The sequence below is a fragment of the Leptidea sinapis genome, chromosome 40 (genome assembly GCF_905404315.1).
Source record: "Leptidea sinapis chromosome 40, ilLepSina1.1, whole genome shotgun sequence".
NCBI classification, from domain to species: domain Eukaryota; kingdom Metazoa; phylum Arthropoda; class Insecta; order Lepidoptera; family Pieridae; genus Leptidea; species Leptidea sinapis.
Genome location: NC_066304.1, coordinates 8,029,759 through 8,042,706, shown reverse-complemented (window position 1 = coordinate 8,042,706; position 12,948 = coordinate 8,029,759). Strand labels below are relative to the sequence as shown.

The following is a 12,948-nucleotide window of genomic DNA, read 5'->3' as shown; positions in this document are numbered from 1 at the left end:
TGGGTATCGTATCCGAGGTTCTCGAGGGTGCAGATAACGAATTTGGGATCATTTTTGAAATCCAGTTGCGAGCATGCAACCAAGGCGTCGCGTTTGGTTTATTACGAAAAAAATTAATATAAAATAATTCACAAAGCGTATTGATAAAGCCCACGAGGAAAATTTATAAACTATCCAATAAAATAAGTTTTGTGTTTAGCTATCATAGTTTTATGATAACATAAAACAATTCATATAAAAAAGCCTATTTTTCAAAAAAATAAATCTATTGAGATTTTTTTTCGTAATCGAGTTTTTGAAACTGCAATAATTTAGATAAAGAAATGAAGATAAACATGTCAAAAAATTGGAACCGTAGTATTTGTAGAAGTATTAGAAGGATCCCAGTAACACGGCAGGCGCGCGGGGTGAGGCGTGGAAAGAGGGGGAATGCTCCCGCTCTTTGCCTTAGGACCCGACTGAATTCAACTCGCGCGTATTCTGTAGACTTCATTTCAATTTCGGTGGCTAATTGTTAGTTCGCATGATCCGTATTATTGTGTAGTAGGTACTTATTTCTTATAACTAGTTTATAGTCTATGAGTTAATATTTCTTATTAGCTATAAGAAATAATTGTGAGTCATGGACTCAAGATGGCCAGGATAAGGTCTTGTTATCCTTGTTACATTAAGGCCGATGTCGGCGAATATTACAAGTACGAGGCGAAAGGTGTGCAGAGGCATTTTCAAGCTTATGGAGTACTGTCATGGTTTTGGAAGAAATACGTTCACAAAATCGTCACCTTTTCGCTCTTAATAGAGACTTTCGTTATTATAAAACTAGAAATAAGGGATTGCTTGTTACTAATTCTAGTAGGCTTCATAACATACATAATAGCTTTAAGGGTAAATGTATATACTTTTATAATAAAGTCCCAGCCACTGTTCAGGCTTTATCTATAAACAAATTTAAATGTTTTATTAAAAATGGCTCCGCTGTTAATCCTACTACTCCACAGCTGAATATCTAAGTGATCCGACAGCCTGGGACTAGATAATAATTATTTTATAGCAAAATATTGCTATTGCTATAAAATATTACAATACAATATTGAATATTTCATTAAAAAGAGCGCAAAAAAAAGAATGCTGGGAGAGTTTTTTGCACCGCTTCTTCTCTCTCAGAGCGCCATTTGTTTCCGAAGCATTAGTAGTATCTAGTATATTAGAAATAACATCAAAAAGAATTCTAAAGGAATCAATTTCGAGACGATTTGCTTAATTGATTTAATAAATTCGTTGGAATATAGATAATTAGTCTTCACCGAAACTGGTACACTGAAATGATACCGATGACGGAAGTAGTAGAGCATCACAAGTATCAATTCGCTGTCATCAATTACTCAATTGTTATGGAGGTTAACGGTCGCGCCGGTTGCTAAATACTATAGAACATGCCTCGTATGTTCAAGTGACACATGGGATCAGTCCATTTGCCTCGCAAGATCATCACGGCTAAAGAATGTTAGTAGCACTGATTGTCAATGTATGCCGCAACAAACAGTAAGAGATGAACACGCTAGCATGCCCAAAATTATGTAAGCAACACTCCATGGTCCATAATATACTAAGCTCTTAATTCATTTTTTCTTTTCACTTCTACTTAGTTTATAGTTATATCTTATATGGATGCCTGTTTTTGCAAAAGAGATATCATTCATAATATTAATCCCTTCACTTAAGGAACTGCATTGCATGCGAAAATGTTCATTACGATACAAGTGAGCAAAGTAGGTCGTTCTACGTCGAGGATGACCTACGTCCGCAAGAGTATCGTATACTATTTTTCCTATTAAGTTGCGCAAAGTTCGACCACTATAATTATTTTCAAACATTCCCGCACGCTCAGCTACATTCCCGCACGCTCGTGTCAACGTGTGGGAAAGTGGTACTTTGCGAACGCAAATGCATGTGGGAAATCGAACTTTGCGTACAATAATAGGAAAAATATTTTTAAAAAGTGTAACTTTCTATAGTAAAAGGAAAGATTAAATAATTAAACTTAAAATGCTTAAATACATCAGTTGCTTTATTACACAGCTCAGTAGCATGATGCTTACCGTCAGTGGCAGCTGTAACGTGGAAGGGGTGCTTGTTGGAGTCAGCCACGAGGGTGACGCGACGCGGGGCCGGCGGCGATACAGCGCCACAGACTCGCCAGCGAGACACCTCAACCTGCAGCCCTGCTGCACCAGCACCAACCACTAGCCCACTCGGTGATAATGATAACTCAAACTCATCCCACTCGCAGCGCTCTGAAACATACAAATATTTTTTTTTAAACTTATTGCTTTTTATACACTGTTATATAAATAATCACTTTATCAACAATTGGATGTATTCCAGAAAAACGTTCCAAGCCACAATCATGTCGAAATTGAGTTAAGAACACAAAACTGTTCATGTGATTCATATTAATGGACTGACAAAAAATGGCAGCCCTACTGTCTCCCTTTAAATGACATCATGACTTAGTAGTCCAACCCTACTAACCCCAACTAATATTGATTAAACTTTAAACACAAATTCCTTAAAATGTGATGAATGTGGCTTGGAACATTTTTCAGGAACAACACCCAATTGCTAATCTTATTACCATGTCGGAATGCTACATTGTAGACCCCAGGTTTAAGAGCATTAATAGTAAACTTCCCAGCTGAATCAGTTGTCGCTACAGCCTGACCACTCAGGGCCACTTGGACACCTGCCATGGAGCTGCCACCTTTGGATTCTAGTACTGTTCCCATTATGTTGAATCCTGTCACCTGAAAAATATATATAAAATTTTAAATTTTTTACCATAAAATAAGGATTAGAAGTTCTAAATACACCTCTTTAAGTTGGTGCTGGAGACAGAAAACATAACTGTGCAATGGTGCTCATCAGGTATAATTTTATTCCACAAAAAAGGTAACCCTCAAAATGTTGGCAAGTACAGAACAATTAACATGCTTCATAGCATTTATAAACTAATTATATCCACAATACTAACAACCAAGAGGACCAAGCACAAACCATCAAGCAGGCAACCTGCCTTTATTCAGGCTTCTCCACAACAGACCACATTCACACACAAGAACAGTTGCAGGAAAGCTGCAAGGAATTCAAAATACTAATAATATATGTGGGTTTTATTGACTACCTAACAGCATTGGACAGCATTAATCATATTATAGTCTAAGTCAAAGTCAAAATATCTTTATTCATTGAAATTATATTTGATCATTTTTATTAGTAAATTTCTTGTAATAATAAGAGCTACATAATGATGTAGTTTGTAAAAATAATAATTATATTATTCTAGAAAATTATAACAAAATTTTTTATTAAGAAAGAGTTAGAGCAAGTTCATTCAGAAGCATTTTTATCATCTAAGTAATCCATTTAAGTTTAAGTGTATCACTTGGGATCTGAGAAGCATTTCACACAATACAGAATTCAACAGAACAATTTAAAAAGTGTAATAAAGAATTAAAGAAATTCCACCATTCCACAGTTTCTAAATTTCTATGACAAAAACAGTCCACTCATTCATCCACACTGTTTAGAACAATGGATCAAAGTTAGCAATCAGCAAAGTCACCCAATCATACAAGGTCTGACAGTCATTATTATTTATTTTCTCAATAGTTACTATTAAAAGTATTACAGCTAGTATTTTTTTCAATAAATATATATTAGGTTAGTTTTGACTGGGCAAAACTGGTTGTACACTTAGCCTCCTGATTGGGCCATTTTGTGTGGCAGTTAATATTCTTACTCCAACCAGCCCAGGCTGTCCCAGAAAGATTTTAGCCTTTTCAGACTGCTACAGGCCATATGAAATTGAGGATAGTTTTAAAGGTAATGTAAAGTCATCAGTGTATAGATATTGATGGTTGTGGTTCGAAAAATAAGCAAGTCTAAAATACAATAGTACATTCACTATTGATGATGTAAGATGCATGTAATAATATAATTAAATTTTTTCAGTAGAAACCAACCTCAAAAGCATTCTTGATGTATAGGCTATCATGCTGCACAATAAATGGTACTACATCAGGTTTTATGTTGTAGGTCATGGTAGCCTGCCCGGGGCTCTTAGTCATAGCCAACAGTTTGTATTCTCCAGCTGGGACTAGACCAAAGCTGAATTCTCCTGATGAGTCAGAGACTGAATAACAAATTGGCGAGTCTGGCACTCCCTGTAGCAGAGCAGTCTTACAACCCTCAACTCTGAACTTAGGATTATCCTGAATGCAAAACAAAATACATTTAAAATCAAAATTATATTTTAAAAGCCAGTAGATAGACAAAACAATAATTACTAAATGTACCTACCTCTTTTGAGTACAAAAGGACATAAACACCACTGATAGGGTTACCAAATGAAATGATAGAGCCAGTAACATCATAACCCTTCACCACCAGGACACCTTCAGGTAACACAGTATTTCCCTCTTTTACTTGTACATTAGCTTGAGAGGGCTCCAACTTCCATCTACAAATATATATCTTAAACTAACAAGTATTTGAGTGAACCAGTATGGCATCAGTACAAATATAATATTTTAAGAAATCATAATATATTCTATGAAAGAACAGTACTTGCTATGAGATGCCTTTAGCACATATTTTCCAGGAATAACAGGAGTAAAATGGAAATCTCCACTAATGCTTGTTACAGTATTTCTCACTTCACCCTTGTCATTCACCAATTGAACAGCAATTCCACTTGGTCCCTGCTTTTGACCGAGAGTAATTACCCTGCCAGTTATACCAAAACCATTAAAAGAGAAGTTAATATCCTGGCCCGTCGAACACTTATCTGTTTCACCATCAACATTAAGGTAAACTTGCGATGGCTCGAAACTCCATCCTGCAGGAGGATGCACTTTTAAAATATATTCGCCTTTTTCGTAAAGCGGTAAGAAATAATATCCATTTGTCGGCGCGCATTCAGTTTTCTCTAAAAGACTATCTTCTTTCGTATACCTGCAACAATATTCAGAATTTATATGTATTTTAGAAACGAATACAAGAATCTCACAATTATGTTTTATCTAATCCAATTAGACTGTGTTATTCGTTCCAAAGTTATAGGGGTTAGCTTACAGTCCTATTTCAATATTCGATACATCTAAGTTAACATGACTCTTAACGAAGCCTCCACAGCCTAATATTTCATTTGAGTAACATTTATCCAAATGTATAATATAAATTAATATTAATAATTTTAAACGGAATAACGAAACACTTTCACCCATTTTTATCATCGCAAAGATGATTGACAAGATTGACGGAATCTGGAGAATGGAGATTTTTTTTCTTCTTCTTTCCATTAATGGCAAAGGCAAAGGCAGAGCCAAGCAGCCATAGTCATAGACTATGAGAATGGAGTTAAACTTAGAATATTAACGGTACAGAAGTAGCCTCGGTAACTTCATTACAAATAGAAAGGACAAGCAATATACAACTAAGGCTGAGATAGAACGGGATAGCTTTGTCCCTTTATAGATCTTGCATCTCTATCGCGTAACCCATTTATTTGTTTAACGCAATGTCAACTTTTGGGACAAATAAACAAAAATCTGTCATGTCATCAAGCTTGCGAATAGTATTTTTGTGATTTACTATTTTGAAACATATTTTTTGTGAGATACGGATTCCTTTCGACTTGTAAATGAACGTAGTGTTTAAATTCTCTTTGCTTTTAACCGTTAAGGCCATGGTTGGGTGATGTGTGTCTGGTTTCTAATGCTGTAGCGAATATAAAAATTCAGGAGTTAACTTAAACACGTAAGTCTTGCTGTTTTGCTTCTTAACGTTTTCCATATAATTTGTAACAAGCGCGTATCAAATATGTTTTATATGAAAGTATTGATTTTAGATCCATAGTCACCTATTTTCAAAATAAATAAATTTGTTGTAATCAAAATTAACTTATCATAAAATAGTGATAACTAAAAATGTTGCCATAACATCGATATAGTTTCATTTTACTGATTCATAATAAAACACGGAACATGATGTAAGGATGTTGAACAATGTGTTAAAAAATAATAAACAAAGTATCTAGTCGTCGTAGTCTATTTGAGGTTTCCATTAGATCAAATACTTAAAAAAAGCAACATGGATAAAAGCATTTTTTTTATATAAGAGGGGGCAAACGGGCAAGAGGCTCACGGAATGGGGAAAGGTGAGGCCCATGGACATCCTGGCAACATCAGGTGTGTCAAGAAATGCGTTGCCGGCCTTTGAGGTGGGAGTATGCTTTTTTCTTGAAGGTCCCTAAGTCGTATCTGTTCGGGAAAACCGCAGCCTGTACTTGATTCCACAAAGTGGCTGTGCGAGGCAAGAAATTTCTAACGAAACGCGCGGCTGTGGAATGCCAGACGTCTACGTGGTGCGGGTGGTACTTTGCACGTAATGTCCGGTGGTGGAATTCGTCCGCTAGAATCAACCCGAACAGCTCCTCTGAGCACTCCCCGTGATAAATGCAGAGATGCAGTGAGAACCCGCATCTCTACGCAATGCCAAATAATCCATAAGCCATCTCCGATCGGCTTGATCGTCGATGATTCGAACCGCTCTTCGTTGTATGCGGTCAAATGGAAGAAGCTGGTACTGGGGAGCACCCACCCAGAGGTGAGAACAGTACTCCATGTGAGGCCGAATTTGCGCCTTATAAAGTTGCAGGCGGTGGCTTTTAGTGAAGTACTGTCTCGCCTTACTGAGTACACCAAGCTTTTTAGAGGCCAGTTTGGCCTTCTCTTCCAAGTGACGACGGAACTGAACGTCGCTCGATATATCGACGCCAAGTATGCCAATACAGGCTGTGGTGTTAGAGGGTGTTCTCGAATAGACTTTTTAGTGGTGAACGCACAAACTTGTGTCTTCTTGGGGTTGAATTGGACTAAATTTAGTCGGCCCCATTCGGAGACTTTGCAAAGCATTGTCTCGAATTCAGACACTAGTTTGTTCCGGATCTCGTCGACGCTATCCCGGGACATGTTGGCACAGCCGATGTAGGAAGCATACCCTGTGCTGTCGTCTGCATAGCAATGAATACTGCTGATTTGCAGCATATCATTGATATGCAGAAGAAACAGTGTAAGGGATAGCACGCAGCCTTGCGGGACACCAGCGTTTATGGGTTTTAAGTCGGAGCATGCACCGTTTATAACAACCTTGATGCTCCGATCGGCCAAAAAGCTACCCGACCCATTTGCACAATTTCTCTGGAAGCCCATAGGATGGCAGTTTCGCTATAAGCGCTTAATGCCACACCCGATCGAAGGCCTTCGCTATGTCCAAACTCACCGCCAACGCGTCTCCCTTCGAATCAACCGCTTGCGCCCATTTATGGGTGAGATATGCAAGAAAAGCGCCAGCTGAGCGACCCTGACAGAAACCGTACCGGCAGTCGCTGATCAGCTAGTGCTCCTCTAGGTATCCCAAGAGCTGGCGGTTGATGATCGACTCCATTACTTTGGAAGAAATGGAGGTAATAGCAATGGGGCGGTAGTCGGACGGATCCGAGCGTACAACTTTATTAGGGATCAGATGCACTAAAGCCGCCTTCCATAGTTTTGGGACGACGCCTGATCAGTAGGAGAGCCGGAAAAAACGGGTAAGGACCGGTGCCAGTTCCGGAGCACATGTTCGCAGCACTATCAGGGGAATGCCATTGGGTCCACTCGATTTGTGAATGTCCAAGGTGAGAAGCGCCTTAAGCACGGCACCATGCTGGATTTTTATGCGGTGGTGGTGCACCTTGGTCATCCAGAGTCGAGTTGGACGCGAAGAGGGAGCCCAGGAGATCAGCTTTCTCTTTCGCGTCATGGGCCAGCGAATCATCATCCCTGTGCAGTGGCGGAATGGTTGGCTGGCAGAAGTTTCCTTGGACAGCCTTGGCGAGCGACCAGAACGCACGAGTTCCCGAGGGAAGGCGTGCAAGTCTCTCGCCATTTCTGCCAATGTGCTTCGACTTCGCGTCAGTAATAACTATTTTGAAGGTCCTGGAGACATGATTGAAGTATTTTTTAAGTTCGCTGGAATTCACATCCTTAGATAGACCACCGCATTGACCCAAGCCTGATAGCACTTTCGGCGAGAAGCCATTTTGCAGGAGCGGTCAAACCATGGTTGGTACCTGCCACCGATAGGCACAGAGGAGGATGAAATGAAGAGTTCCATACCTTGCAGTACCACATCAGCAACAGCGTCAGCAGCGGCATCTGGATCACCCAGCGAAAAACAGGTCTGCCTCCACGGGTAGGATGCAAAAAAAACACCGCATCTCGTCCCATTCTGCTGACCTATAGTGCCACACGCGGCGACAGCCTAAGAAGCGGAGTGAACGGCACGGTGCTCCGGATCAGGCAGCGGTCCGATGATCCTAGAGGAGGTTCAACGGAAACGAGTTAGCCGTCCGGATGTGAGATCAACAGAAGGTCCAACAGTGAAGGTGTATGATCTTCCACATCTGGGATTCGCGTTGGCGTAATAACCAGTTGCGTCAGACCATATGCTAAGGCGAAGTCGTAAACAGATCTCCCTGCATGATCGGTAGTACGTGAGCGTAGACATTCGGCGTGGTGGGCGTTTAAATCGCCAAGAAACATGATCTCTGCAGGGAATCTGCTCTAACACGGAATCTGTAGCCATTTGGATGTGTTCGAGGAGCCGGTCAGTCTCTGCGTTACCGCTATGGGATCTATACAGGCATGCGTAGATTCGCGGATGGCCATCGCAGCCTACACGCAGCCAGATGATGGATAGGTCCTGTCCTGCAAGATAACTCAGGCGTCGAGAACAGACATCCTCTCTGACGTAAACGCACACACCAGCCCGTGGTATAAAGGAGTGTTCCAAATTATACCCTAGGTATGAAAGGTAAGATGAATCAGCTAGAGAGGATATCTGTGTCTCGGTTAAAAAGAGCAGGGCCGGCTTCACCGTCTCCAGGTGAAGGTGGTCGGCATTTAAATTTGAGCGAAGCCCCCTAATGTTGCAAAAAGGCCACAGCGAGTGTGTAGGAGGGTGGTTTGAGCCTCCTGCTCTGTTTGCCCCGAGTCAGCACAGATTTGCCCCCTCCAGATTACGCGGGGCAGCCTGGGCAACCACTATTAGGTACAGGCCCTAATTGTGGACGTCCAGGGATGGATTCTCCAGGACTGCATAGCCTGGTACCGCCCTGGAGTAGTCTATAATTTTAAGTCCGTGCTGCCATTTGTATTTGGGAGGGGGTGGTGTAGGCCTCCGGATACCCCACTCACCGGACGAAACACAGCGGCATAGCCGCTACTTCACGCCGGTTTCGAATGGGGGAGTGGTATTTCTCGGGTGCCGGCCCAATTCAGTTGTGTCCGTGAGGACTCAACATGGCACTACCACTCCTGAATGAGAAGAGAACTAGAGCTTCCTTTGAGAATCAAACGGAAGCTCTAGTTAACGAGAATATTGGAAGTTACGACTGATTTAAAGATATTTGTTACGTAATAATAATACTAAAAGTAAGGCCATTAATTTGTTCTTATATTAATACATGTTTTGTTTCAATAATAATAGTTACATTAATTTTTCTAAACTAATATTAGGTATACTTCGAACTATGGCCCGATGACCCAAAAAAAGGACTTATTATTGCAACATAACTTTTGCATGAAATAGTTTTTTTTTTATTGAATAGGAGGACAAACGAGCGTGCGGGTCACCTGGTGTTCAGTGATCACCGCCGCCCACATTCTCTTGCAACACCAGAGGAATCAAGTAGCTAGTGAAATTACTGGGCAAATGAGACTTAACATCTTATGCAAAACACCCTTCAGACCAAAACAAAGTAATGTTTACACATTACTGCTTCATGGCAGAAAAAGGTGCCATTGTGGTACCCATAATCTAGCCAGCTTCCTGTGCAAAGGAGCCTCCCACTGGTAAACCTAAGCTGTACCTAAGTTGCTTAATTAGTACATATGCACTATACAATATACATAATATGTATATTTTCCAATAAGGATTGGTTTTAACTAGCAGTCATAAAAGTGAGATGTTACAAAATAAAGGACATAAAACACATTCAAATTAATATAAAACTTTTGTCTTTATTCATGGTGTGAGACACATATATTAAACATATTGTCTTTTAGTGCAGTAGGTGTTATTCAACCACTATTAAATATCAGTGTCAAATTAAAGAATATTTAATTAATATAGTGTAATAGTGCATTGTTACAAATGAATTATGTGACTACTGCTTTAGTCTTGTTTTGTATGGGGAGGAATAATTTAAACTCAGCAGGCAATTCATCTTCTGAATACAGTCTATCAGAGAAGTATACTCGTCTGATTCTACAGTTTGCATGAATTTGTACTCTTAGAGTTTCTACATAGTTTGTGCCATAAGCCCTACGTGTAAAATCTGCCAAATTGAACTGTATTTGGTTCCACCCTTCATCCAGTCTCATCGGCATTGTGCAGATGAAAGGTTTCACTCTTGTGGTTGATTGGTAATTGCTTGCCCTGAATCTTCTTCGTACATTTTTATCATCTAAAACCTGTAATTATCAAAATAATAATACAATGATTTTGATAATTCTTTAGAAAAGAAGAATCAATGCTGGGATGAAAAGATTGGCTTAAAGAACTTGTTTCCAAAACCATTGTCTTAATATATTATAGATAACTAGTAGACCCAGGAAAAGTTGTATTGCCATATAAATTAGTAAAATTTTACAATAAAAACAGTTTACACACTGTATACAGTAGATCTCACTACGGAATATACACAAAAGATATCATAAAAATCGGTCAAGCTCTTTCAGAAAAATTTTGGTAACAAGGAACACACAAGAATTTTACAAATTAGAAAAAAGGAAAGATTTAAAAAACATCTTACTGCAAATATTTTACCTGCACTTCAAACGTGAAATATTTTTTGAGGTTTTTAATAATCATCACCAGGTACGGTAATTTTATTCCAAGTGTTTTTTTTGGGTCCGCTGGACAGGTTATGTAGGTTGTAGATACATTGGTCCCGACAATTTCTAGTACAAGGCTTTGAATATCGTTATCCGTGATTCTCTTTATGTGCCCATTTCGAACTTTTTTATCCCAAATTTGTAAGGGTTTGCTACCTATGCTGTAAAGAATTGATAAAAACCCTGATTGAAATGTGTTTTTGAACATTGTGAGAATTCACTGTTTCACAACACTTCTATAAAACTACATTTAATTAAAGTTCACTATGTTGTTTGATCAATAAACAGTAATAAATCGTTGCTTCATTACTAAAATGACAAAGTCAAAGTAAACACAAGAATTTTGAAGTCCACCATTGGCGTACACCATGACTACACACATCAACACATGAGTTTGTTACTGTTGCAGAGAATGACTGTTGCCATGGCAACGGATAAAGGTGACCGTTCTGTTATACGAGTTTTTTAATTTGGTATAATTACGTGTACAGTAAGAATAGTATTAAATATGGTATTTCATGTAAAATATTGAAATACTAAGAAATATTGTTTGTTAATCACTGTTACTAAAACAAATCGATCAAATGTAAAACTTTCTCTCGATTTATAAAGCTGGGTTATTCAAAATTTACAATAGGTATGTACTACGAAATCTCTACTCATAAATACGTTTTATTCCATTGTTTGACATTGACAGAAGTCAGTAGTCACAAACTCGCAAGTTCGCAACTATCAACGAATTTTAATTTATGAGTGTAGACTGTAGACCGTAGGTAATGTGTATGTAATAGCGGCGGTTCATGATGCATAATACCGCAATATTATAATTTGTGTTTTATAAAAGATACCCACTACAGCAAACATTATTTTTATCTCAAAATGTTTTAATATCTGTCGTTTCCAAAGAGATATTAATTTTTAAATTTGTGTTTAGATTATTACCACTGCGATTAGAAAATGACTGAAAACCCATCATCAAAAAGGTAAGTGAAACTTGTATGATTTATTTGTTCATCATTACAAAATAATTAAATTTATTACCTGCATGCAAATTGCTCAACGGTATCAATTTTGAATTAGCTTATTTCTAGAAATATCAGCATACCCAGCCTAAAGTATAATATATTCCTTTTAAATTTTTATTGGCTTTAAAATTATCACAATGTAAGTAGGTATACAATTCTGAAATAAAAGCGTGTATCAAATAAATAGCCAAAGGATCTGCATACTCAAAATATGTATTTATAACAAATAAATACATATTTTGAGTATGCAGTATGTTGTCAGTGTCAGTATTTTTTAAACAAAAAAAAAACAAATGTATAAACTTTTTAGAGGCATAAATTTATACTAATAAGATTTATATATATATTTTGCACATTTGTCAATAATTAGAGGCAGGCTATATATAAAAAATATACTCCAAAAATCTACATCTGTCTTTACCATATGGTCTCATTGTTTACATCCATTTTATGGGTTTTTATGAATGAATTGAATTCATGCATATTTAAAGAAAAAAAATACCTAAAAATTACTTACAGCATTTTAGGTCATTTCATCATTAATTTATATTCGGCCTGACCTTGTAGTGCAAAAAATAAGATAGTATTGGTTATATGACGCTGCAGTCATATAACCAATGTTAAAGCAATAAAAAATATTTTTAGGTTCAAGGCATTTCTCTTTGAAGAAGTGGTAGAATTTGACATTCAAGTAGTGATATTTAATAATTCTCATTCTCTTCTCAGTCAATAATTAGTAGAATGAGATCAGACCACTTTGGTCAAAAAGAGGCTACTCTTTTAATATTGAAGAAAACAAATGTACTTCAAATAAAAAGTTTATGTTTGTTCCGTAAATAATAGGCAAATGGAGAAATCTAGAAGCTATGTTTCGGAAAAACTCCCAAATTTGTATTTGAATTATATTATAACAGTACTCCGAA

At 38.0% G+C, this 12,948-nt stretch overlaps 3 protein-coding genes across 3 annotated transcripts in view; 1 reads left to right on the top strand and 2 right to left on the bottom strand.

The window, feature by feature from the left end:
- The window catches only part of LOC126976321 (nodal modulator 1), a 31,559-nt gene extending 26,250 nt beyond the window's left edge, over window positions 1–5,309 (bottom strand). Inside the window, exons 1-6 of the mRNA XM_050824603.1 lie at window positions 5,134–5,309; window positions 4,627–5,013; window positions 4,360–4,519; window positions 4,023–4,271; window positions 2,636–2,804; window positions 2,100–2,294 (exon numbers count right to left, since the gene is read on the bottom strand). Coding sequence (XP_050680560.1) covers window positions 2,100–2,294; window positions 2,636–2,804; window positions 4,023–4,271; window positions 4,360–4,519; window positions 4,627–5,013; window positions 5,134–5,294 — 1,321 coding nt within the window. The 5' untranslated portion in view covers window positions 5,295–5,309. The remainder of the gene's footprint in view (window positions 1–2,099; window positions 2,295–2,635; window positions 2,805–4,022; window positions 4,272–4,359; window positions 4,520–4,626; window positions 5,014–5,133) is intronic.
- A 4,795-nt stretch (window positions 5,310–10,104) lies between these two features.
- LOC126976334 (cilia- and flagella-associated protein 20) lies at window positions 10,105–11,552 on the bottom strand. The gene is made up of 2 exons (XM_050824627.1): window positions 10,933–11,552; window positions 10,105–10,577 (listed from the first exon to the last, which is right to left on the bottom strand). The coding sequence occupies exons 1-2, from the start codon at window positions 11,206–11,208 to the stop codon at window positions 10,263–10,265; spliced, it is 591 nt and encodes a 196-aa protein (XP_050680584.1). The 5' UTR covers window positions 11,209–11,552; the 3' UTR covers window positions 10,105–10,262.
- A 202-nt stretch (window positions 11,553–11,754) lies between these two features.
- The window catches only part of LOC126976327 (serine/threonine-protein kinase 4), a 38,474-nt gene continuing 37,280 nt past the window's right edge, over window positions 11,755–12,948 (top strand). The window contains exons 1-2 of the mRNA XM_050824615.1: window positions 11,755–11,773; window positions 11,935–11,983. Coding sequence (XP_050680572.1) covers window positions 11,958–11,983 — 26 coding nt within the window. The 5' untranslated portion in view covers window positions 11,755–11,773; window positions 11,935–11,957. The remainder of the gene's footprint in view (window positions 11,774–11,934; window positions 11,984–12,948) is intronic.